Source organism: Ovis aries, chromosome 1 (assembly GCF_016772045.2).
Source record: "Ovis aries strain OAR_USU_Benz2616 breed Rambouillet chromosome 1, ARS-UI_Ramb_v3.0, whole genome shotgun sequence".
Lineage (NCBI taxonomy): Eukaryota > Metazoa > Chordata > Mammalia > Artiodactyla > Bovidae > Ovis > Ovis aries.
The window spans coordinates 191,075,503-191,102,744 of NC_056054.1; the positions used below are offsets into that span (position 1 = coordinate 191,075,503).

Here is a 27,242-nt window from a genome sequence, read left to right on the forward strand (position 1 = left end):
ATGTAATATTTCAAAAGTAAGCCATATCTAACTCCAAATATAAGACAATACTTGTCTCTACACTTCCTTAAAAAAAGTACATTTTGATCTCAAGGGGCTATTACGAGTTTGTACCAATGTTCCATCAGAGAATTTACCCTTTTATTTTCCAAGGAAACCATACTTTAGATATGAACATTTTCACATCAGCCTTTAATTTTATGCTACTGAAGTGTTGTCTTTTATTTTAATGTTAATATGTAAAGTGGCATACAGGCAATTTAAAATAACATACATGATACTGACATATTTATTCTTAGAACTTATGCATTATATTTACACACATACAAATATAAGACAGTGTTTTACAAAATTTTTTTTTACTAATTACATGTTTATAACATTTTCAGAAATAAAATGAAATCTGCTATAAACCATCTTATTGCAATATGTATATAAAAAGTTTCTAAATATCCATGTTTTCCTTCATTTCTATAACCATTTAAGCACTTAGTTTTAAAAAATTCATCATACTCATCAGCACAGTCATCTATCATTAGTCATTGCTGGACTGTTACCAAGTAGAGAAATCAGACTCCTTGATTAGCTGTGAAACTATATTTTCAAAAGCTATTAAGGAAAGTGACCTACAGTTACTAAGTGTCCTACTCTATTCTAGTCAAATACAGAGGCCCCTCCTCCCATGAGTTGTTTCCAGAGAAAACTGTTTGGAGTGCTAACCTAGTATGAGTTTCAAAGCCCAGAAGCCTGCTGGCTTAAAGTCTCCGCAGCTGGCAGGGGCCCTGGTGGGCGGGCACTCAGCCTCTTCTCCATTCACTCCTCAGTGTCAGGATGCTCGCTGCTTCAGGAGGAAGCTCATAAATGGTCAGGTGGATGTGTTACAAAGCCATCTTCAGCTTATGTTAGAGTCTAGCAAGACTAACTGTTAAATTTTCTTTCCAGCTTAGAAAAAAGAAAAAAGGTACATACAAAATACTGGGTACAAAAATTTTCCAACATGACTTGTTTTGATCTTGACATAGAAAAGACATTTAATATATTTTATATTTTTCTTTCATTATTAACCAAAACTGTACACAAATATTTTCTAACAATTCAAACATAAATTTGAATTAGTTTGGTAAAATATATGAATAAGGTTTCATGCGAAGTATAGAATTTGAAATAAATTAAAAAGTCCAATTAGTCCCATGGGAAAATTAGTCACAAATGTTCCAAATGTTGCACTGTGTATGTTGATTGGGATTATTCCTTACATAATATGTGACAAATAGTGGCCTTTGCTGAGTTTCATTTCAAACTGTTCTCTATAATCTGGAGATTATACTGAGGTTTAACATTGACTAGAAGTAAAAATACTTATAGTTAAATTCTAAACAAGCTGTATGATTGGTGGGTCTGTTTGGAAATGTAAATATAATGGAGTCTGGCTCTAAGCACTTAAAATACATTTTACTTTTGTAAAGACCCTGAAGGATTGGGCGTTGAGCTCAGATGTTTTGTATTATATAAGGTTAAACCTGTGATGACAAGGAGAAAACATTACCTTGACCAGATACACAACATGACTTTATCCAAAGTTACTTTTAAATGCTGCTACATGATAAAAAAGAGAGGACTTAGGCTTAAATGCATGCACTGGTAAAGAAAATCCAGAACAATTAACAACAGGAAAAAACTTAGGTAACTAGTATCTTCACTTACTCTATTTACTTGGTTTACAAAGGCAGTGAATACCAGAAGATATCAGTAACAACTAAAAGGGGCTCAAAATATAGGGGGAAAAAGACCCAAGTGGCTTAGATCTGAATAAAGGTTTTGTGTTGTCTGAGCCTTGGGTCATTTTACTGCACTCACAGTTTAGTTAATAAGGCACTGGTAGAATGAAAAGACAGCAGCTGTTTTAAAATACTACAAGTGCTTTAATTCAGCTATGGAAACTGGCCGTTAGCTGAAAGAAATATAAGAAATTTGGCTTTTATTTTCATAGTCATCCGTTAATTGGGGAGCTGGAAGTGAATCTGCCGTGTGTGAATGGAAGATGTTCACAGATCCAGGTATCCTGGTAGCAGCATGGGAGGAGGGGAGAAGGGGTGTGCTCAGAGAAGTCAACACACAGGATGCCGAGTGCCACATGCTACCAGCCTGAAGATCTGGAACCTGTGTGTAGAGTGCTTGATTAGAATAACAGTGGGATGATATAGAGTCCAGCCTCTAAGTGGTGCTAGGGGGAGACCTAGGACACTGGCCTTAAATACCACAGTATTTGTTTCACTGGTTCACTATGCAGAATCTGGAGTGTTTACATTTTTTTGGACAGAACAGTCCAAGTATAATATAGCTTTTGATCTTCAGTGTGGCAGAGAAACACAGTGGAGTCATCACTCCCCCAAATTATACAAATATCTAGTTTGGAACAATGGTCTTCACTACATGGAACACCTGGAATGGTTGTTGAAATGCAGATACCCAGGCTCACTGTAGACCCTCTGGATGGGAATTTGTATTTTAACAAATTCTCCAGGAGATTCTAATGAACAACCGTGTTAGAAACCTGTGGATTCCAGAGGGCTTGGAAACAGGTACAAATAAAAGCATGTCTGTGCCTGCCAGAGAGCCAAATACCCTTCTGAGAAGTCAGTCTGCAGTATATAAAAGAGCCCACTCTAGAAAAGCACAGCCAGGCTGGTTGTCAGTGTTGGGTTCTCAGTAATGAAGTTTCATTTGTGAAAACCAACCATGTCTTCATAAACAATTCAAAGCAAGTTGATATAACCTCCCCTAAAATGGAGAAATGAAGCAAAATATTCCTGTCCGGAATCATGGAAACAGTCCCTTTTAAGAACACGTAAGCGCTTTGTTAAGCAGACGGCGGGCAGCAGCGGTCACGCTGTCCTGTTCCGTTTTGGCCAGGCCAATGCCCAAGGTGCTGGGAGTCCTTACACAGCAGATAACTGGTGCTGCTGCTGCTGCTTGGGTGGGGCAAGCTCCAGGAGAGCCTGGACCGTCACGGCAACCTGGCTCAAACCTTTCTCTTCTAAAATGTGGAGAGGCAAACATAATTGCTCCTGAAATGGGACAACGTGACATAAAAACAAAAGAGAAAAGAGGATGAACGTCACAGAAGTGAAAAGAAAAAATAAGCATCTCTTCTCTCCCTCATAATAATGAATTGAGATATGAAAAGTCAGTAGCTAGGAATCTGACCTCTGTTCATATGAGTTATACAGAAATGGTACCTGACACTCACTGTCACTTTTTTATTATTATTATTAATACAACTAAAAGTACATACAGATTATTTTGAATATCGGAAAATAAACAAGTCACATACACTTATGCATACAACAGAGGATAAACATACTATGATGGAGTAAAAGCAACATCCTTCATTCTTGATGAATAAAAAAGCAATGCAGATCAGATCAGTAAAATGAGACAGGTGAAAACAGAAAACCAGTTCCAAGTTACCAGATGGCTTAAGCCTAAAGATACAATATTGTAGGAGAAGATGAGTTGGAAATTACAAACCACAAGAACGCAAGAGAGTTTCATGGCATAACTCAGACTGCACGAGACAGGAATGGCCACTATCTACATTATAGTCCTGACTATGAGAATCAGGGTTCTCATACCAGACAGGCATCACAGGAAGAAACTGAAGTATATTCTTGAGATTTAGATGTATTTGAGAAAATCCCCCCCTACCCATACCACACTGGGTAATTAATGGAAGGTCCAGTTTGAATCACTTAAAAATCTGAATTATAGAATTTAAATACAGTAATCATACCTGAAAAAGTGTTTCATATCCTGGTATTTAATGGATTAAATTATGCTGGAGAACAATGATCAGTGAGTTTAGTCAAGAACATCTTAATTAATGTATATCTGAAAAGTGTTTATGTATTTGCTTAAGGAAGTTAAATTGCTTCTTTCTTATCTATCTCAATGTGTTTGGTTAATCCTTTCATACAAGAAAAAAAGGCATATCATAATAACATATGTCACTGATTAAATGAAAGAATGATTACTCTCAAAGGAATGAAAGTGGAATTCTGGCTCTACTGAAGAAGTGACTATACATATTTATCAAAGAAGATATTCCTCAGCTTTTCACTGGCACTTAATACAGGAAGTTTTACAAAACCAGTTGCAATGAAAAATATAACAAGTATGTATTATGAGCAGTTACTGGTATTCTTGCTTTACTTTCTTTTTAATACTTACCTTGATAAAACAAGATAAATGGAAACTTCTGATCTTATAAAACTAGCAACGTTGTGTAAATCTTTTGAGTACAACTGCAAGTATAGATTAACTATACTTACTATGAACCTGCAGAGTGTTCTGCTTTTGGGGGAGACACATATTTCCTCTGAGGCAGATTCCTTGATCTCCACTTTCAGGAGTGCCCTGCGACCTGTGAGCCCATGGTTTAGACACTCCCTCAGTGGCTTATGCTTTCCAGATGCACATTTGCCTTCTAGCTGACTTATGCACCATCACGCCCTCCAAACAACACACCACACCATGTGTATTATCAGTGGTTTTTTAAAGGGACAAAACTTGACAGAACTGATCTCTGACTCAGAGACACCTTAAAAACGTCTCCCCCAAACTCTGAAAGGCACTGTTACTGTATAAAACTGAACTTTTCAACAGTGTTCAATGTCCCAGCATTGACAGTAAACAGTTTTTAATGTATTAAACACTTTTCCCATTTAATATGAAAGAAACCAAAGCAATCAGATCCTCAGACTGACTTCTACATGATGTTACTATGTTTCTCACAATCTCCCTTCATACCTGAGTTCAGTTGTCCAATTTTGTTAACAGAGTTCAAGAGATTCCTGAATGTTCAGAAACACTGTTTATGAGAACCAGAATCTGAATGCAATATAAAGTAGTTTCAAGCATTAAGGCTAGAGGCTAACATACCAAACATTCTGAAAGAGACAATATTCATTGCCTTGGGTACAAAACAGAGATTGCTGCCTAATACTTTACCCGCGAGTGTTCAGATATAATCTCAACAGCCTATCAAATACAAGTTTACCAATTAACACGGTTCAAATATATTGGAAAATACATAAATTCCAATTTTAAATTCTAAATAGGATTCTAGAAATGAAGTTTAACAAAACAGAATAAATGTGCTGACAGGTGCCAACCCGTGAGAGGGCAGCTCCAGATACCTGGCTTGTGTACTGTTTTCAGTGTACACAATGGGCTCAGAATAGCAATCTAGGGAACCAGCATTTCTTTGGACTGATCATCCTAATCAAATTAAAATTATTAAGATTAAATGGCCAGTGCCTTCCAGATGTCCAGACAGCAAATAATTATTAGGTGGGCCTGTGCCTACTAATAAAAAGAGATTTCAGGGCACAGTTCAATATGGAGATCTAAGTGACCAGGTGCCCTCCCAGAACAGAAAGAGTACAACTGTTTCCTTATTAACAGCTGCTGAAAAGTTCAGCAAATCGTAATTTTAATATTTCTCACAGTTTCAGTACTTAAGTTGTGCTGAGGCATGGAAAAGCAGCCAGATGGAAATTTTACTATGCCATTTGGAAACAAACTTATAGGTTGCATTTTAACAACAGGCTCATGATTGTATTAGCAGAACCTGCTCAGCATTCATGATGAGAGAAACAAGGCCTCTCAGGCCAGGAGCGGAGAAGGCAATGGCATCCCGCTCTAGTACTCCTGCCTGGCAAATCCCATGGACAGAGGAGCCTGGTAGGCTGCAGTCCATGGGGTCGCTAAGAGTAGGACACGACTGAGGGACTTCACTTTCACTTTTCACTTTCATGCATTGGAGAAGGAAATGGCAACCCACTCCAGTATTCTTGTCTGGAGAATCCCAGGGACGGGGGAGCCTGGTGGGCTGCTGTCTATGGGGTCGCACAGAGTCAGATATGACTGAAGCGACTTAGCAGCAGCAGCATCAAAAATGCTTCCTAATGTCATGAACTGCTCATCTGGGCACAAGAGGACAGGATTTATCTACTTTATTGATTAGCTCTTTGATGGCCAGAAAAAAAAAAACCACATATGTAAATACCTTTGAATGATAAACAAACCTCCTTTACCAAGTATAGAAATGAGGTGGAAAAATCACTGGAATGCGCTCTTTCGGCTAGAGGGGGAAGATCCAGTAATAAAGCATACAGAGAGTTAACATTAAAGTACAATAAAATGCCACAAAACCCAAAAGCTGGATAGATAGAGAGACAAAACTGGATTCTTCTGAATGTGCCCCAAGAGAAAGTAGTGTTTCAACAGTTCTTTTTACGCTGAGGTTTAGCTGAAGGATGTCAGAAGGGGAACAAAGATTGTCCTGTCCAAAGTGTGAGCAGGAAAGGAAAACAGAAAAACATAGTCAGTGGATCAGAAATACAGATTTGAGTATAGAATTCAATATGACCATCTCAATCATATTCAAAGAAACATGCCCTATAACATTTTTTATTATGATGAATCAAAATAAAATGCTGAAAAACAAACCCACAAAGAATCCTCTATGTGCTGAGCTTGATTTTACTACTAAATAGCAGAATAAAATTGTTGGTGCCTAGTGAACATTCAAGATAAAATAAACAGAGGTGGATGCTGACTTAGGGTTATATGAGGCCTGAGGGTGGTGAGTGGGTGAGGCACCCTCTTTCTTGGCTCCTTCTTCCCCATTAACAAAAGAAGAATAGGTCAGAAAGCGAGAACAAAACCTTGGGGTGGACAGAAGAGGGGGAAATTTTCAGAGAAAGCCAGGTGAGTCATGAAGGTTCAAAGAATGAAGAAAGTATGATAATCAAGGGAAATTTATTACCGGGAAGTCAGGTTGTACTAAATGACTTGGTGTTTCTCTAAAAATCAAATCAAGTCCAGTTTACTAATTATTAATCTAGAGTTGTAAGGGGCTTTAGAGATCATCCAAACCCTCCAGTTTACAGATTAAGCAATTAAAAGCGTTACTGGACTTGGTAACAGTAAAATATTGTTTCACACGTAACAGATAGGACATGATATACTGGACTCAGAAGTTTTTACCACCCGTTATCGTTTTTTGAATGCGTCATGTGATAGAATATCCACATCCCTAGCCTTACTGGAGGTTTTCAATAGTCACTGGCATTCTTCAGTGTTTCAGAACTTAACTTGTAAACATATAAAAAGTTACACTGAGAAGGGAAATCGTTCATCTTTACACATGTTTTCTGGACAGAGGATCTGACAATTTTTTCAATACTACATGTTATCTGTTTTCAAATGATCATTATTACATCCCTGACTTTATTTACAGGTCAAACACAGCAGGTGGTTGTGTTTAGGTAAAGGTCATAATGCCCAGAAGCAGGAGAGAACAAATGGAGAAGAAGACGTATAGGTTTCTTCTCCTCTTCCATGGCAGAAGGACCTGAGAATGTGAGTTTAAAGCTATGAGTCTGTATTTATTAATTTTCTTCATTTTAGGCAAACAATTAAGTGTTTTAGCAGAAGTAGCAGCAGAACAGGAACGCATCTAAAAGCGGTAATGATGGTGGTGGTGAGCTTGGGTGAAAGGCAGAAGTGGAGAAGGACGAGGTGGCCCGTGTGGAATGTCCACTTCCTCTTTCTGGTGGAGGAGGGATGGGAGGGAGGATGTGTTAAGAACTCCAGTCTAAAACCACCCTGGAGAAACACCCAGTCTTTTAAATTGCATTTTTTTCTGTCTCCTGCGTTCAAAAAAAAACTGTTAACCACTGCTTGGCAAAGAGTGGATTAACATGCATGCTTTAAAAAGCACAGTTATACTGTGAAGTGATTATCAGACAATTTAAAATAAATTAAAAAAATAAAAGGCACACTGTTTTTGGTTTTGTTGACTGATGGCAGTTACATTCTGAAAGACTTTCAGTGTATGGACTTTAAATCTGAGACAGATGATGGTTCTGTAAAGTCCAGAGTGCATGTACACTGTAAGAAGTCCTTTAACAGTCTGACACAGGCGAAGTGTGCCAGAGCATCTAGCTGTGTGGGGCTGCTTTTAGCACCCTTCTCTCTAGGTGTGCACTGCCTCTTTTTAATCACCCTTAGTCTCCCTCTGGTTCCCATTCCCTGCCCCAACCTGTGCCACATTCTCTTATTCAAAGACACTGTGCTAAGAAACTGGGGAAGCTACTGGGCATGCCTGTGATGGTCTGGTAGGAACAAATTAAGCAGGCATAAGGGAAACCCTGAATGTTAAACTGTACATGGGAATATTATAAACTGTCTGTTAATATGGAGAAATGAAGGCTATTTATCTAGAAATCTTATTAATGCTCTCAATATGTTTAAATATGGCTTGTTCTAAAAGAGATGGTAAGCCTTTAGAAATCAGTACGATATGCAGACGACAAATTTGCTTTCAATTTGTCCACAGGAACAAAAACGATCCTTGCTATCACTAAATGTGCATTTCAGTTATTTTATAACTCAGCTTAATAAAACAAAAAAGAAAAAAGTGAAAAGTAAGTAGTAGAATCAAAATCTACTTAATACAAGGAGAAAAACACTCATGGGAGTTCACACTGCCTAATGCAGCTGCTCTGTGTAGCTGGGCTCGCTTCCCCTTTATAAAAAAGTTGAAAGGGAAAGGCGCCCATTGGACAAGTGATGCTTTGATCTTCTCAATTCATGTTAGTTAAAGAGAGGAATGGTGAATTGGGTAAAATGAGTCACTGTCAGTGAAAGCCCTTGGGACGAGAGCTTAGCTTCGAGAGAAACAGTGGAGTTGTTAAAAGTTGAGGCCAATACTGGGTTTCTGACAGCTAATTAAGGTGACAGAAAAGAGTCACGTTTTTCTCTTTGAATACTGAACAAAATATGGTGACAAGAACTGTAATGGTTATGATTAATGAAGAAAGTATCAAATGGCACCAGTTTTTATTTCATTAAATTTATCTATTTATGTCATTATATATAATATTTTTTAAGGATACCACATTTAATTGTTTTTTAAAGGGTAAAAGTTTAACTATTTGTACCATTAAAGGGCAATAAAGCTGTAACTGAGGAATCTGGAGGCAAAAAACCCTCAAGAGCAGGAACAGTGCCTAAAAATGGCCTCCTGTATTTTCAATTCCAAAGAGCTTTAGTAGGAAAAACTGGTAAAATCTGTAACTTTAGTCAACAACGCTGTCTAGGTGCTTGTTACTTTGGATGACATACTATGTTTATGCTTATGTTAACAGTCCAGGAACCTGTATATAGTTGAATATACAAGTGAACTGTATACAGTCATCTCTCTGTGCCATTTTTGCAACATTTCTCAAAGTCTAAAGTTATTTCAAAATAAACATTTTTAGAAAGTATTAAAGCAAGTGTTAAAAAACTGAAGCCAACTGAAGCATTCTTAGTCTAAGAAGCACATATTCTGAAGCATAGCCTCGACTGTGTATGAAGTTGTCTACAAGTCAATGAGCAAGTGGGGATACTTAGAAAATTTCAAAGTAACTATTTTTGATTACTTGGTACTAATTACTTACTAATTACTAATTACTTACACTGAAATTAATTAATATGTATATTATTTCTTTGCTTGGTTCTTGGAAATAATTGAGGAAAACTGATCAAAAGCGTAATAACTGACTCTAGTAATACAATCAGGTTAGTAATTATCAGCTTAGCACAGAACTATCCTATAAGATATTAAATACTTGCATTTCTAAAAGATTTTCGGAATGTAATACCCAAATTTATCTGGCAACATAAGAAATAAAATTTATTACCTGAGGTACACCGATTTTTCTGCAAGCTTCTAGGAAATTCTCCACATTTCGTCTACATTTTGCCATTGTTAATTTAGGCTGCAAAAGAAAGAAAACCAGTATTATTAGCAAAGTTTAAAAAAATCTGCTAACTAAAAACACTCCTGCCAATGGCTTTATAAATTCAATGTTCTAGATTGGAGGGTTAGCAAACTTTTTCTTAAAGATCAGATAATAAACATGTTAGGCCTCAGGGCCATATGATCTGTTGCAACCATTCAAATCTGCTAAGAGATTGAAAGCAACCATAGGCAATATATAAACAAGTGAGTGACTGTGTCCTAATAAAACTTTATTTACAAAAATAGGTACTGGCCTATGGCCCACAGTATGCCACTCCCTACTTTATAGACACGGGGCTTTGATTTTTACAAAGCAAGTACTAAACAGAGAAATTTTAGGAGGATGGCTGTCTAATTTTTTTCTACTTTAAAATATACACCAAAGAACATGTGGAGGAATAGCAAAATTAATTACCTACAGCTCAGTCAATCAAGTATAATCACGGTTAGCACTTTGGTTCATTTTCTTTCGGTCTTCTTAAAGAAAATAATAATAATAAAATCAACAGCCCTTGCCCATAAAAATACTACAGATGTATCATGTCGCTATTCAATGACTATATTTAAATTTAAGTATTTGAATTTTGAAAGATTGGATTAAAGAACCATTTTCCAAAAGGTGAAAATTTCTCATAGGAAAATCACTACTAAACTTGTTTTTCTGAAAATATCTCTGATAACTAGAATATAGCTGCACTGCATGACCTAAAGTTGTGATAAATTTTTTTGCCAAGTGGGTTATCTTGTGAGAAAGAAATATGAATCCCATTTCCCAAAGTGGTTAACAAACTCAGCTGTTCAAATTCATCTGCTGGTTTAAGTATCAGGCATGGAAGCCAACGTCTCACCTAGAGCCAGACATTCTGGAATCCGAAGCCAAGTGGGCCTTAGGAAGCATCACTACGAACAAAACTAGTGGAGGTGATGGAATTCCAGTTGAGCTATTTCAAATCCTCAAAGATGATGCTAATCCTTCAAATCCTTTCAAATCCTTAAAGTGCTGCACTCATGCCAGCAAATTTGGAAAACTCAGCAGTGGCCACAGGACTGGAAAAGGTCAGTTTCGTTCCAATCCCAAAGAAGGGCAATGCCAAAGAATGCTCAAACTACTGCACAACTGCACTCATTTCACATGCTAGCAAAATTCTCCAAGCCAGGCTTCACAGTACATGAACCAAGAACTTCCACCTGTACGAGCTGGATTTAGAAAAGGAAAAGGAACCAGAGATCAATTTACCAATGTCTGTTGGATCACAGAAAAAGCAAAAGAATTCTGGAAAAACATCTACTTCTGCTTCATTGACTGCACTAAAGCCTTTGACTGTGGGGATCACAACAAACTGGGAAATTCTTCAAGATATGGAAATACCAGACGACCTTACTTGCCTCCTGCGAAACCTGCGTGCAGGTCAAGAAGCAACAGTTAGAACCAGACATGGAACAACGGACTGGTTCAAAATTGAGAAAGGAGTAAAGCTGTATACTGTCACCCTGTTTATTTAACTTATATGCAGAGTACATCATGTGAAATGCCAGGATGAAGTACAAGCTGGAATCAACACTGCTGGGAAAAATATCAATAACTTCAGATAATGCAGATGACACCACCCTTACAGCATACAGCAAAGAGGAACTAAACGGCCTCCTGATGAAGGTAAAAGATGACAGTGAAAAAACTTGCTTAAAACTCAACATTCAAAAAATGAAGATCATGGCAACTAAATGGGGAAACAGTGGAAATAGTGACAGACTTTATTTTCTTTGGCTCCAAAATCACTGCAGATGTGACTGCAGCCATGAAATTAAAAGATGCTTGCTCCTTGGAAGAAAAGCTATGACCAACCTGGACAGCATATTAAAAAGCAGAGACATTACTTTGCCTACAAAGGTCCGTCTAGTCAAAGCTATGGTTTTTCCAGTAGTCATGTATAAAGTGAGAATTGGATCATAAAAAAGGCTGAATGCCAAAGAATTGATGCTTTTGAACTGTGGTTTTGGAGAAGACTCTTAAGAGTCCTTTGGACTGCAAAGAGATCAAAGTAGTCAATCTTAAAGGAAATCAATCCTGAATATTCACTGGAAGGACTAATGTTGAAGTTGAAGCTCCAATACTTTGGCCACCTGATGTGAAGAGCAGACTCATTAGAAAAGACCCTGATGCTGGGAAAGACTGAAGGCAGGAGAAGGGGATGACAGAGGACAAGATGGATGGATGGCATCACCGACTCAATGGACATGAATTTGAACAAGCTCTGGGAGATGGTGAAGGACTGGGAAGCTTGGCGTGCTGCAGTCCATCAGGGTTGCAAAGAGTTGGACATGACTTAGGGACTGAACAACAACAAAATGTAATGTTATATCCCTGTTTCTTTGATAATAAGAAGGTCCATGTGTTTAATTTCTCTAAGTGGTTTAACATTTATAAAATAGTTTTATTTTTCTTATATGTATTTTATATACTTAAATGAAAGGTACTCTGTTGGGTGATCAAGATAAAGATCCTCAGTCACCTGTACTCTCAAATTTCACTTTCCACATGAGCTCCTTGTTACTTCCTAAGTATTTCCCTGGCATATATGAAGAATGACAGATTTCTTTTTTATTTTTAAAAAACATTAGGGGGCGGTCCTAAGATGGCAGAGGAATAGGACGGGGAGACCACCTTCTCCCTCACAAATTCATCAAAAGAACATTTCAACGCTGAGTAAATTCCACAAAACAACTTCTGAATGCTGGCAGAGGACATCAGGCACCCAGAAAAGCAGATGACTGTCTTCAAAAACAGGTAGGAAAAAATATAAAAGACGAAAAAAGAGACAAAGGAGGTAGGGAGGGAGCTCCGTCCCAGGAAGGGAGTCTTAAAAAGAGAGAAGTTTCCAAATACCAGGAAACACTCTCGCTGCCAAGTCTGTGGCGAGCCTTGAATGCACAGAGGGCAACATAATAGGGAAGAAAAATAAATAAATAATTAAAACCAACAGATTACGAGCCCAACGGTAACTCCCCCAGCGGAAAAGCAGTGCAGACGCCTGCATCCGCCACTAGCAAGCAGGGGCTGGGTAGGGAGGCGTGGGCTGCAGTGTTTTTTAAGAATCGGGCCAGAATGCCCAGAATATAAGCAGAGCGAACTAACTTGGGCTAGCATACCAGACTGTGGGATAGCTACCACGTGAAAAGCTCTAACATAAGACACCGCCAGGACTGCGCACAGAACAAAGGGCGGAACAGAAATAGCCGGCTGCAGACCATCCCCCTCCAGTGACAGGCAGCCAGCCGTAAGGGCTAGAAGGGGGCAATCACAGCCCCGGAGAGGCATTACCTACCAAACTGCAACCAGGCTTCTTTGCTAAGTCTTCTTAGGGTTCTGGACAGTCACCATCCGCCTGAGAAGGGGAGCCAGCAGTACACCCAGAAAACTGAGCAGCAGGGACGGGAAAGGCGGTAAGTCGCAGTGACCGTGCTTGCCAAACACCTGATCTACTCAGACCTGGGATGGGCACAAAATGCAGGCCCAACCGAATCTGTGCCTCTGAGGGCTACCCGAGAGCCGAGCCTGAGTGGCTTAGACCGGGGAGGTGCATGCAGCCTAGGGCCGGCCTCAGACAGTTCCCGGCAGAAAAACGTAGAGCCTGAGTGGTGTGCGCCCTGAGCAGGGGCAGGCCCAGCGTGGCTGAGGCACTGCGAGCACATGCCAGTGTTATTTGTTTTCAGCATCCCTCCCTTCCCACAGCATGACTGAAAAAGTGAGCCTAAAAAAAAAAAAATAGTGTCCACCACCGCCCCCCTTGTGTCAGGGCGGAAATCAGACACTGAAGAGACCAGCAAACAGAAGAAGCTAAAAAGAGGGAACTACCTTGGAAGTGACCCCACACTGCCCACAACACCAGAGAAAGTCCCAGACATATCTTTACTATTTTTACAATCATTCTTTTTTTTTTGATGTTGTTTGTTTTTTCTTTTTTTTTTTAAAAACTTAAAAAAATTTTTAAGTCCTCTATTTCTCCTTTAATTTTTATTTTTATAACCTACTAACACTTAAAAACAAGGACCCTATTTTTAAAGCAAACGCCGTATATATATTTTTTGTGGTGGTGGCTGTTGTTTTTTAATAATTCTCGTGACTTTGTTTTTTCTTCTTCTTTTCTTTAATACTGTATTTTTGAAAATCCAGCCTCTACTCTAGATTTTTAATCTTTGCTTTTTGGTATTTGTTGTCAATTTTGTACATTTAAAAACCCAATCTTCAGTACCCAATTTTACCTGAGAGCGAGATTACTGGCTTGACCTCTCTCTCCTACTTAGGACTCTCCTTTCTCTCCACCAGGTTGTCTCTGTCTCTTCCCTCCCCCTCCTCTTTTCTACCCAACTCTGTGAATCTCTGTGTGTTCCAGACGGTGGAGAACACTTAGGGAACTGGTTACTGGCTGGATCTGTCTCTCTCCTTTTCATTTCCCTCTTTTATCCTCCTGGCTACCTCTGTCTACTTCCTCCCTCTCCTCTTCCCTGTATAACTCCGTGAACATCTCTGAGCGGTCCAGACTGTGGAGCATACATAAGGAAGTGATTACTGGATAGCTTGCTCTCTTCCTCTTTTGATCCCACCTCATCTCATTCCAGTCATCTCTAACTACCCCCTCCCTCTTCTCTTCTCCATGTAACTCAGTGAACCTCTCTGGGTGTCCCTCAATGTGGAGAAACTTTTCATCTTTAACCTAGATGTTTTATCAATGGTGCTGTATAGATGGAGAAGTCTAGAGGCTACTGTAAAAATACAACTGTAAACCAGAAGCAGGAGGCTTAAGTCCAAATCCTGAGAACATCAGAGAACTCCTGAATCCAGGGAACATTAATCGATAGGAGCTCATCAAACGCCTCCATACCTACACTGAAACCAAGCACCACCCAAGGGCCAACAAGTTCCAGAGCAAGACATACCACGCAAATTCTCCAGCAACACAGGAACACACCCCTGAGCTTCAATATACAGGCAGCTTAAAGTTACTCCAAAACCACTGACATCTCATAACTCATTACTGGACACTTCATTGCACTCCAGAGAGAAGAAATCCAGCTCCACCCACCAGAACTCTGACACAAGCCTCCCTAACCAAGAAACCTTGACAAGCCACTGATACGACTCCACCCACAGCAAGGAAACTCCATAATAAAGAGAACTTCATAAATTCCCAGAATACAGAAAGGCCACCCCAAACGCAGCAATATAACCAAGATGAAGAGACAGAGGAATACCCAGCAGGTAAAGGAACAGGATAAATGCCCACCAAACAAAACAAAAGAGGAAGGGATAGGGAATCTACCTGAGAAAGAATTCCGAATAATGATAGTGAAAATGATCCAAAATCTTGAAATTAAAATGGAATCACAGATAAATAGCCTGGAGACAAGGATTGAGAAGATGCAAGAAAGGTTTAACAAGGACCTAGAAGAAATAAAAAAGAGTCAATAATAATGAATAATGCAATAAATGAGATCAGAAACACTCTGGAGGCAACAAATAGTAGAATAACAGAGGCAGAAGATTGGATTAGTGAAGTAGAAGATAGAATGGTAGAAATAAATGAATCAGAGAGGAAAAAAGAAAAACGAATTAAAAGAAATAAGGACAATCCCAGAGACCTCCAGGACAATATGAAACGCTCCAACATTTGAATCATAGGAGTCCCAGAAGAAGAAGACAAAAGAAAGACCATGAGAAAATACTTGAGGAGATAATAGTTGAAAACTTCCCTAAAATGGGGAAGGAAATAATCACCCAAGTCCAAGAAACCCAGAGAGTTCCAAACAGGATAAACCCAAGGTGAAACACCCCAAGACACATATTAATCAAATTAACAAAGATCAAACACAAAGAACAAATATTAAAAGCAGCAAGGGAAAAACAACAAATAACACACAAGGGGATTCCCATAAGGATAAGAGCTGATCTTTCAAGAGAAACTCTTCAGGCCAGGAGGGAATGCCAAGACATACTTAAAGTGATGAAAGAAAATAACCTATAGCCCAGATTACTGTACACAGCAAGGATCTCATTCAGATATGAAGGAGAAATCAAAAGCTTTACAGACAAGCAAAAGCTGAGGGAATTCAGCACCACCAAACCAGCTCTCTAACAAATGCTAAAGGATATTCTCTAGATAGGAAACACAAAAAGGGCATATAAACCTGAACCCAAAACAATAAAGTAAATGACAACAGGATTATACTTATCAATAATTACCTTAAACATAAATGGGTTGAATGCCCCAACCAAAAGACAAAGACTGGCTGAATGGATACAAAAACAAGACCCCTATATATGCTGCCTATAAGAGACCCACCTCAAAACAAGGGACACATACAGACTGAAAGTGAAGGGCTGGAAAAGATATTCCACACAAATAGAGACCAAAAGAAAGCAGGAGTGGCAATACTCATATCCAATAAAATAGACTTTAAAACAAAGGCTGTGAAAAGAGACAAAGAAGGCCACTACCTAATGATCAAAGGATCAATCCAAGAAGAAGATATAACAATTATAAATATATATGCACCCAACATAGGAGCACCACAATATGTAAGACAAATGCTAACAAGTATGAAAGGGGAAATCAACAATAACACAATAATAGTGGGAGACTTTAATACCCTACTCACACCTATGGACAGATCCACTAAACAGAAAATTAACAAGGAAACACAAGCTTTAAATGATACAATAGACCAGTTAGACCTAATTGATATCTATAGGACATTTCACCCCAAAACAATGAATTTCACCTTTTTCTCAAGTGCTCACGGAACCTTCTCCAGGACAGATCACATCCTGGGCCATGAATCTAACCTTGATAAATTCAAAAAAATTGAAATCATTCCAAGCATCTTTTCTGACCATAATGCATTAAGATTAGATCTCAATTACAGGAGAAAAAACTATTAAAAATTCCAACATATGGAGGCTGAACAACTCGCTTCTGAATAACCAACAAATCACAGAAGAAATCAAAAAGAAATCAAAATATGCATAGAAATGAATGAAAATGAAAACACAACAACCCAAAACCCGTGGAACACTATAAAAGCAGTGCTAAGAGGAAAGTCCATAGCAATATAGGCATACCTCAAGAAACAAGAAAAAAGTCAAATAAATAACCTAACTCTACACCTAAAGCAACTAGAAAAGCAAGAAATGGAGAACCCCAGAGTTAGTGGAAGGAAATAAAATTAGGGCAGAAATAAATGCAAAAGAAACAAAAGAGACCATAGCAAAAATCAACAAAGCCAAAAGCTGGTTCTTTGAAAGGATAAATAAAATTGAAAAAACATTAGCCAGACTCATCAAGAAACAAAGGGAGAAAAATCAAATCAATAAAATTAGAAATGAAAATGGAGAGATCACAACAGACAACACAGAAGTACAAAGGATCATAAGCGACTACTATCAGCAATTATATTCCAATAAAATGGACAATGTGGAAGAAATGGACAAATTGTTAGAAAAGCACAACTTTCCAAAACTGAACCAGGAAGAAATAGAAAATCTTAACAGACCCATCACAAGCACGGAAATTGAAACCGTAATCAGAAATCTTCCAGCAAACGACAGTCCAGGTCCAGACGGCTTCACAGCTGAATTCTACCAAAAATTTAGAGAAGAACTAACATCTATCCTACTCAAACTCTTCCAGAAAATTGCAGAGGAAGGTAAACTTCCAAACTCATTCTATGAGGCCACCATCACCCTAATACCAAAACCTGACAAAGATGCCACAAAAAAAGAAAACTACAGGCCAATATCACTGATGAACATAGATGCAAAAATCCTTAACAAAATTCCAGCAATCAGAATCCAACAACACATTAAAAAGATCATACACCATGACCAAGTGGGCTTTATCCCAGGGATACAAGGATTCTTCAATATCCGCAAATCAATCAGTGTAATTCACCACATTAGCAAATTGAAAAATAAAAGCCATATGATTATCTCAATAGATGCAGAGAAGGCCTTTGACAAAATTTAACATCCATTTATGATAAAAACTCTCCAGAAAGCAGGAATAGAAGGAACATGCTGCTGCCGCTAAGTCGCTTCAGTTGTGTCCAACTCTGTGTGACCCCATAGACGGCAGCCCACCAGGCTCCCCCGTCCCTGGGATTCTCCAGGCAAGAACACTGGAGTGGGCTGCCATTTCCTTCTCCAATGCATGAAAGTGAAAAGTGAAAGTGAAGTCGCTCAGTCGTGTCTTACTGTTAGTGACTCCATGGAACGTATCTCAACATAATAAAAGCTATATATGATAAACTCACAGCAAACATTATCCTCAATGGTGAAAAATTGAAAGTATTTCCCCTAAAGTCAGGAACAAGACAAGGGTGCCCACTTTTCACTGCTACTATTCAACATAGTTCTGGAAGTTTTGGCCACAGCAATCAGAGCAGAAAAACAAATAAAAGGAATCCAAATTGGAAAAGAAGAAGTAAAACTCTCACTGTTTGCAGATGACATGATCCTCTACATAGAAAACCCTAAAGACTCCACCAGAAAATTACTAGAGCTAATCAATGAATATAGTAAAGTTGCAGGATATAAAATCAACACACAGAAATCCCTTGCATTCCTATACACTAATAATGAGAAAATAGAAAAAGAAATTAAGGAAACAATTCCATTCACCACTGCAATGAAAAAAATAAAATACTTAGGAAAAAATCAAAGAGGACACTAATAGATGGAGAAATATACCATGTTCATGGATCAGAAGAATCAATATAGTGAAAATGAGTATACTACCTAAAGCAATCTACAGATTCAATGCAATCCCTATCAAGCTACCAGCAGTATTTTTCACAGAGCTAGAACAAATAATTTCACAATTTGTATGGAAATACAAAAAACCTCGAATACCCAAAGCAATCTTGAGAAAGAAGAATGGAACTGGAGGAATCAACCTGGCTGACTTCAGGCTCTACTACAAAGCCACAGTCATCAAGACAGTATGGTACTGGCACAAAGACAGAAATATAGATCAATGAAACTAAATAGAAAGCCCAGAGATAAATCCACACACCTATGGACACCTTATCTTTGACAAAGCAGGCAAGAATATACAATGGATTAAAGACAATCTCTTTAACAAGTGGTGCTGGGAAAACTGGTCAACCACTTGTAAAAGAATGAAACTAGATCACTTTCTAACACCATACACAAAAATAAACTCAAAATGGATTAAAGATCTAAACGTTTAAGACCAGAAACTATAAAACTTCTAGAGGAGAACACAGACAAAACACTCTCTGACATAAATCACAGCAGGATCCTCTATGATCCACCTCCCAGAATACTGGAAATAAAAGCAAAAATAAACAAATGGGACCTAATTACACTTAAAGCCTTCTGCACAACAAAGGAAACTATAAGTAAGGTAAAAAGACAGCCTTCGGAATGGGAGAAAATAATAGCAAATGAAGCAACTGACAAACAACTAATCTCAAAAATATACAAGCAACTCCTGCAGCTCAATTCCGGAAAAATAAACAACCCAATCGAAAAATGGGCCAAAGAACTAAATAGACATTTCTCCAAAGAAGACATACGGATGGCTAACAAACACATGAAAAGATGCTCAACATCACTCATTATCAGAGAAATGCAAATCAAAACCACAATGAGGTACCATCTCACACCAGTCAGAACGGCTGCAATCCAAAAGTCTACAAGCAATAAATGCTGGAGAAGGTGTGGAGAAAAGGGAACCCTCTTACACTGTTGGTGGGAATGCAAACTAGTATAGCCACTATGGAGAACAGTGTGGAGATTCCTTAAAAAATTGCAAATAGAACTGCCTTATGACCCAGCAATCCCACTCCTGGGCATACACACCAAGGAAACCAGAATTAAAGACACACGTGTACCCCAATGTTCATCGCAGCACTGTTTATAATAGCCAGGACATGGAAGCAACCTAGATGTCCATCAGCAGATGAATGGATAAGAAAGCCGTGGTACATATACACAATGGAGTATTACACAGCCGTTAAAAAGAATACATTTGAATCAGTTCTAATGAGGTGGATGAAACTGGAGCCTATTATACAGAGTGAAGTAAGCCAGAAAGAAAAACACCAATACAGTATACTAACACATATATATGGAATTTAGAAAGATGGTAATGATAACCCTGTATGTGAGATAACAAAAGAGACACAGATGTATAGCATGGACTTTCAGACTCTGTGGGAGAGGGAGAGGGTGCGATGATTTGGGAGAATGGCATTGAAACATGTATACTATCATGTCAGAAATGAATTGCCAGTCTGTGTTTGATACAGGATACAGGATGCTTGGGGCTGGTGTATTGGGATGATCCAGAGAGATGATATGGGGTGGGAGGTGGGAGGGGGGTTCAGGATTGGGAACTCATGTACACCTGTGGTAGATTCATGTCAATGTATGGCAAAACCAATACAGTATTGTAAAGCAAAATAAAGTAAAAATAAAAAATTAAAAAAAAAATGAAATAAAAAACATTGTTTCTCAGTTGACAGAAACTAGGAAGAATGCAAAGTATGAATAAGCCCTTCCCTTTCTGGCACTGCCAAATAGCATGCCAATTCCTATTCTCTTAATCACCACCTCAGGACCCCAAACCAAGTCTTTCAAGTCTTGGAAGCATAGTTGACTTGGCAGTACTGTTACTCCTCTTTGTCTTTTCTATACAAAGCTGAAAGCCTGTTTTCTGAAGTCACTAAATAAAAATTGGCCACCTATGTTCTTTAGAAGCAAATGCATGACTCTATTTTTGGATGTGCTAGAAGGAAAAGGGCCATATCAGTCTCCTGGGACCTTGGTAACAAAGCAGCTTTTATAATTAGAATAAAAGGTCCTTGAGAGGCTTAAAGGATTTGCATCTGGAGAGGCAGCAAGATGAATATCCAGAGTGGCAATCCAGAGGCCTGGATACAACTGCAGTAAGACTAAAGGATTTGTATCAGGAAGCCATGTGCTAAATAACAACAAATGACCAGAAAATGAGATTCTGAAAAGGTTAGACACTGCTAAGCATGTTACAAATGCTCAGTATCCATTCAGACTCATCAAAAGAGATGTTACAACATCAAGTAATAATCAATGCAATGTGGAAACCTTGATTATATCCTGCTGTGTGTCTGTGTATTGGTGAGGGCAGAGGAGGCAGAACAGCCATGAAAAGATATTCTTGGAACAACTGGGGATATGCAACAACTGGGGATAACCTGTAAATGCTACTGGTGTCTCATCCAGTGTCTCTACTCAGCCTGTGCATCTATCCTCCTTTCCTATCCCCACTCCCTGCTGGCTGTTAAGGGCTCATAGCTGTCTCTTCTCAGTTTCAGGCTGATCCCACAGGGAGCTCTGTGAATGAATCATATCCCACTCCCACCAACAGGGTCTAGCGCCCACATCCTACAATCCCTGGCTTCAAGCTATGGGTAAGAGCAAAGTGGCCTAGGACATTCTCAGAAATATTTAGGGGTAAGGTGTTATTCCTTTAATATGTCATGATCTTCCTTAGCTTTTTAATCTCGGAATACTATGTCCAGGATGACGTTCTCCCTCTCTGTAATGCTGGCAAATTTCTACTCATACTTAAAGAATTAGTTCAAATTCTACCTCCTCCTCTGCTGGCAAGGCTTTCCTGAACTTTCCAGGCAGCGCTGAAGTGGTCCCTTTTTTGTATTCCCATAGCACACTTCTGACACAACTCTTTTATAACAGCACACAGATTTAAGTTACTGTTTACAGGCCTGTTTTTTCTCTAGCAGAAGTAAGACTCAGAAGGCAGGGGCTAGACTCTATTCATATTTGTATCCTTAGCACTTACATAATGCCTGCCTCTTAACAAATGTCTGCTGAAAAGCCAACTTTTTTTAAGCATTAAACTTACTACAGCTGGTGAGGGAACGTGAATGCTTGGGACAGATCGAGGCCGCACATGATTGGCTAAATGGCAAAGAACGACACCATCGGTTAGAGCTGCTCCAAGATCACAAGGCAGAGATACCTTCAACCGGTACTCAATATGCTAAAAATCAAGATAAAAAGCAAATAACTTAAGTACCACAATCTCTTATTTTATCTTTCTATCCTAAGTCAATAATTTCAGGAGACCCAATATTATATACACACATATACATATATACGTGTATGGTCAATGTATGTATGTACGTATGGCAGTCAGGTGACAGTGCTGCCAAGTTCCACAACAGAATCCATTTCCAATTTTCTGATTAAAAAACAAAAAACTAGATCAATTTTAAAATAAACACTACATATGATGTAAGTGTGGTATGTATATGTGCACATATACATTAATTTTTATTAAATCTAACAAGATTTCTTTACATTGAAGCAGAAAAAAAATTTTACATAAGTAGGGCCAGGGGTTGAGCTTTATGAAGTAACCCATCTCATTTTCCTAGTAAATAGCTGAAAAAATTCATCACACAATGGGCATCACAGCACACAATGGACAGTTGTTGATTCTATTAAAAATGTGTAAGTCAAATGAAAAAGTGATGCCAGGATCATGGGTTATAGCAATATCACTTAAAAACGTTTAACTCAAAGGCAATGTATATACTTTCCGTAGTTGATCTATTAATTCTAGCTCTTCTTCTCTCTGTCTTGAATTCTGTCTTGTTACCGGATCTTTCAAATCAGTGGTTGGTACAGAAGATGAAAGGAGGGGTGAAGCATGACCTAAAAAATATTGATATGTGAGACAGAAAAGCAACTGCTAGTGTTGCAAAAATACTCAGATCCGCCCAATCAGTTTCCTTGAAAGTAGAGAACTTTTTACATCTGTATTGCCTTTTTAAAAAAAGGTTTTTATAATGGAAATTTAAAAATATGCACAATAATAGGGAGAATAGTATGAAAAACTACCAAATGTCCATTATCCATTGGGCTCAACTATTTTGTGTTTGATCACATCCATTTAAAAATGTTTTTACTGAATATCACACCTCCGAAAATTACACAAATCATAAGCAAAGAGCTCTCAATAAATTATCATCACAAAGCAGACACAAGCAAGTCAATAAATGGAAAATTACCAACACCCAGGAGACTCTCTCCTGTTCTCTGCCCATTGGTACCCAAGAGTTATTTCTAACACCATGGGTTCTAACTATGTAAACTTCCTGGCTTCTAATACCACAGATTAGTTTGTCCATTTTTGAACTTTCTATAAATAAAACCATATTATATGTGTGTATGCTTTTGGGTTTGGCATCTTTTTGATCAACATTATAAGATTTATTCACATTGTTGTATGTATTACCTTGTTCATTTTCATTGCCTATTTGGTATCCTATTGTACAAATATACCATAATTATTTATCCATTGTATTGTTGTTGATGGACATTCAGTTTGGGGCTATTATGAATAACATTGCTATGAATATTTTTGAACATATCTTTTGGTATAGATATTACATGTTTCAGAAAGCAAAGCTGCTACTCATAGGATACATCGGATTGGCCAAATGTTTGTTCAATAAAGTTCTTCATGAAAATGAAAATTTTCTTTTATTTTTATCTAAAACCAAGTGAACTACCTGACGAACTCAACAAGTATTCAGCATTAGCAGATAATGTAAGCAGTTTTCTATGCCAATTTAGAGTCCCACCAGCAGCACAACTCTGGTTTGAGTTTAAATCTCACTGTATCTAACCAGTTACATTAACAGTAATTTTGGGAGTGAAATGTCTGTTTCCACATTTAGGTAACTTCTTTGGGGATCAGCAGAGATTTGTCATATTAACTAAAAACCATGAGACTAAGTAGATCTGCTTTTAAATTACTGATTCATTTCTTTAACAATATAGACAGCTTTTACCAATGGAAAAATCTAACAGGACGTTATAGGGAGAAGAGACATTCATTCCCTGAAGCCCTAAAAGAGTATTTTTTTTGTTCAAACACTATAATCTGCTTTTACGTGATACTAAGAAACTTTCTGAACAAAATGAATTTGAGCAAGATTAAGATTCTCTTCCTTTAATGTCACTGAGATCACAGACAAATGCAGGGCTTAAAACTTTGTCCCAGTGACACCAAAGGGTAGAAGTTTATTATTGTTTTTTGTTTTTGCTTGGCCACACCACACAGGTTGCAGGATCTTAGTTCCCTGACCACGGATTGAACCTGGGCCCTGGCAGTGAGAGCACTGAGTCCTAACCATTGGATTGCCAAGGGGAGAAATTTAAAAGCATGTTAGCAGTTAATGTCATTGTATAACCATCTCCTCCCCTATCCCTCTTTTAGTCACTACCACCTACCTTTATTTGTTTCTGTCCTGACAGCTCCTCGGAAAAGGAAGCTTTCAGGGCGCTGGGGCTGGTTTTTCTGGATAGCAGCAGGAAAAGAATACGCAGAGGAATGATGAGCTGAATCAGCATGGAAAAGCAAAATAAAATTAAAGGAGATGGAAAAAAATTAAATATAATAATAGACATGACCAAAGTTCAATAAATGATAAATGAAAAAGAAATGTTAAATGTTGCAATGATATAAAATAATAATTTTGTTTATTAATAGAAAAATCTGGTACAGAAAAGTAACCCTGAAAACAGGAGGGCTGTTTGTATGTGTTTTTATTTTTCAGGCCACGCCACATGGCTCATGGAGTCTCAGTTCCCCAATCAGGGATTGAAACCAGACCACGGCAGTGAAAGCCCGGAATCCTAACCACTAGGCCACCAGGGAATTCCCTGTTCGTTTGAATCTTTCACTGTGGTGCACGGACTCTAGTTGTGGTATGCGGGCTTAGCTGCTCCACGACATGTGGGATCTTAGTTCTCCAACCGGGGATGAAACCTACATGCTCTGCTTTGAAAGGTGGATTCTTAACTAGTGGACCACCAGTGAAGTTTCATGTATGCATTTTTAACTGTCATGTTATTCTTGGTGTATCAATAAAGACACACATATAATGTTAATATATTAAATAGTCTTGTGCCAACCTACAGCCCTGCTAGCAAATACTCATTTTTTTGTATCAAAAGGCTGAGTAGCTAAACAACCACTTGAATTAAAAAATGAAAAATGTGCAGGGCTCCCATATTTGTGCCTGATTTCTCAGAAAAGGAAGCCACTGCCATCTAAGAAGGAATTTATCAGGAAAATCCTGGTAAAGAATTATAATCAGGATGTGGTTAACTGTACTTTTGTGTCTATTACCTGTTTCTGTTGTAGGTGAATTTGATACAGCATTAGATCTGTCATCATTCTGTGGAGAAATAAATACATCAATACTTATTATTCAAGAAGAGGTACTTTCCACAGTTGTGGTAACTTAAGGATTATAAAAGAAAAAAATCATGCAACTCGATTCAAAATGAAATTTAGAAATGAGAATTTGGTATAATAAATTAATTTTGAATATTTTTTAATGCCAAATCTCTTACTTGGTTCTAGAGAGTATAAGATTTAAGTAACACATTCTCTAAAGATAGTCCTATTATGTAACAGGTCTTTCCTAAGACTGTAAAAAATTAAATCATCCTAAGGCAGAAAATTTTATTGGGAAATGTATAGGAGAGAATAAAATTTTATTTTACAATAGTGTTTTTCTGGGATACTTTCTAAAGTATTTCTCCTCTACTCCTCAAATAATGTTTTAAGAAAGAGTAATGAAGGTTTCTTCATTTCAGCTAGGAAATAAGATGGTGCAAGATGATAGCTGTATTTTGAGACTAGTATTTGAATCTAAGATCTTTTTAATTTATTGACCAAAGGAACTATAAAGGAGAGAGAAGTAGCTCAACTGGTATAATGTATACCTAAAAAAAGGGACTGGAGTTAAGCTAATTAAAAAAGAAGTATTGGTTAGCTGGGTTAAAGATATTAAAGACATGGCAGAGAGACATGGTAAAATCAACAAAAGCTAGAATTAACAAGTTTTTCAGGACTTGATATCAAGTTATATTCAATGATTAATGAATTGTACTCAATAATTTATGGTAACTGAGACATTTTTGAACAGAATGACTTTAAAACACACACATACACATATACACACTCCCATGCTTTATTCTCCCTTTTGGGTTTCAGTATTTGCAGAAATCTTTTATCTCAAATTGCAGTTGGGTAGGTGAAATTAATGATGAAAGGAAATTTTAACTGCTATAAATAAACAGAAGCCATGCTGTTGAGAAAATTCCTGGAATGATCTGAAAAACAATTCTGAGGTAATGATTCCTTGATTTGATACTCTCAGGCCAAGAATTAAGACTTAAAAAGTAAGCTGCATTCTTGAGTGAAGAACTGTATCACATCTTCATTAGTGAAAAAGACAACATGTTCATCAAGTATAATGATGCCAGTAAACAAAGTTTAGGATGCTGAGAAGAAATGGGAATTTAAATAACAAGTTTAAAGAGCAACAGGCACTAGTAAAGGGAATGAACAGGCAAGTGAGGCAAAAGCTGGATATCTTTGTAAGAGAACAAAAGACTATCCTTATCTTCAAAGAATATGAGATAGGAAGGAGAAAGCTAGTTAGCTCAACAAAGACCTACTGAAGGACCAATGGTACAAACTGAAAAACATAAGTAGAGATTATTCCAGATACAGAGGGAAAGAAAAATTTAAAAAGACCTATTACTGTGAGATAGATTAGAAACTTTTAACACATTTAGGAATAAAATGATAAAGTTAATAGGCAACTCTACTAGATAAGGATCATGGCACTTGGTCCCATCACTTCATGGCAAACAGAGGGGGAAACACTGGAAACAGTGACAGACTTTATTTTTGGGGGCTCCAAAATCACTGCATATAGTGACTGCAGTCATGAAATTAAAAGACGCTTGCTCCTAGGAAGAAACGTTATGACCAACCTGGACGGCATATTAAAAAGCAGAGACATTACTTTGCCAACAAAGGTCCATCTAGTCAAAGCTATGGTTTTTCCAGTAGTCATGTATGTATGGATGTGAGAGTAGGACCATAAAGAAAGCTGAGCGCCGAAGAATTGATGCTTTTGAACTGTGGTGTTGGAGAAGACTCTAGTGAGTCCCTTACACAGCAAGGAGACCCAACCAGTCCATCCTAAAGGAAATAAATCCTGAATATTCAGTGGAAGGACTGATGTTAAAGCTGAAACTCCAATACTTCACCCACCTGATGCGAAGAACTGACTCATTTGAAAAGACCCTGATGCTGAGAAAGACTGAAGGTGACAGGAGAAGGGGATGACAGAGGATGAGATAGTTGGATGGCATCACCAACTCAATGGACGTGAGTCTGAGTAAACTCTGGGAGTTGATGACGGACAGGGAGGCCTGGCGTGCCGCAGTCCATGGCATTGCAGAGAGTTGGACACGACTGAGCAACTGAAC

General features: G+C 38.0%; 1 protein-coding gene and 1 long non-coding RNA gene across 29 annotated transcripts in view; one reads left to right on the forward strand and one right to left on the reverse strand.

Moving 5' to 3' along the window:
• Nucleotides 1-196: 196 nt before the first annotated feature.
• The window catches only part of LRCH3 (leucine rich repeats and calponin homology domain containing 3), a 107,595-nt gene continuing 80,549 nt past the window's right edge, over nt 197-27,242 (reverse strand). For 11 of the 28 annotated variants that reach the window (XM_060419082.1, XM_060419057.1, XM_060419069.1 and 8 more), the window contains 6 exons: nt 25,081-25,129; nt 24,180-24,287; nt 22,477-22,595; nt 21,781-21,918; nt 9,756-9,833; nt 197-3,068 (listed from right to left, as the gene is read on the reverse strand). In XM_060419082.1, coding sequence (XP_060275065.1) covers nt 2,940-3,068; nt 9,756-9,833; nt 21,781-21,918; nt 22,477-22,595; nt 24,180-24,287; nt 25,081-25,129 — 621 coding nt within the window. In that variant the 3' untranslated portion in view covers nt 197-2,939. Of the gene's footprint in view, nt 6,347-9,755; nt 9,834-21,780; nt 21,919-22,476; nt 22,596-24,179; nt 24,288-25,080; nt 25,130-27,242 lie in introns of all 28 variants that reach the window. The other 17 variants (XM_060419064.1, XM_060419041.1, XM_060419027.1 and 14 more) reach the window with 3 other exon arrangements.
• Nucleotides 6,265-15,549, forward strand: LOC132660184 (uncharacterized). The gene is made up of 3 exons (XR_009601487.1): nt 6,265-7,428; nt 12,476-12,641; nt 13,208-15,549. It is a non-coding gene; the product is annotated as an uncharacterized LOC132660184 (long non-coding RNA).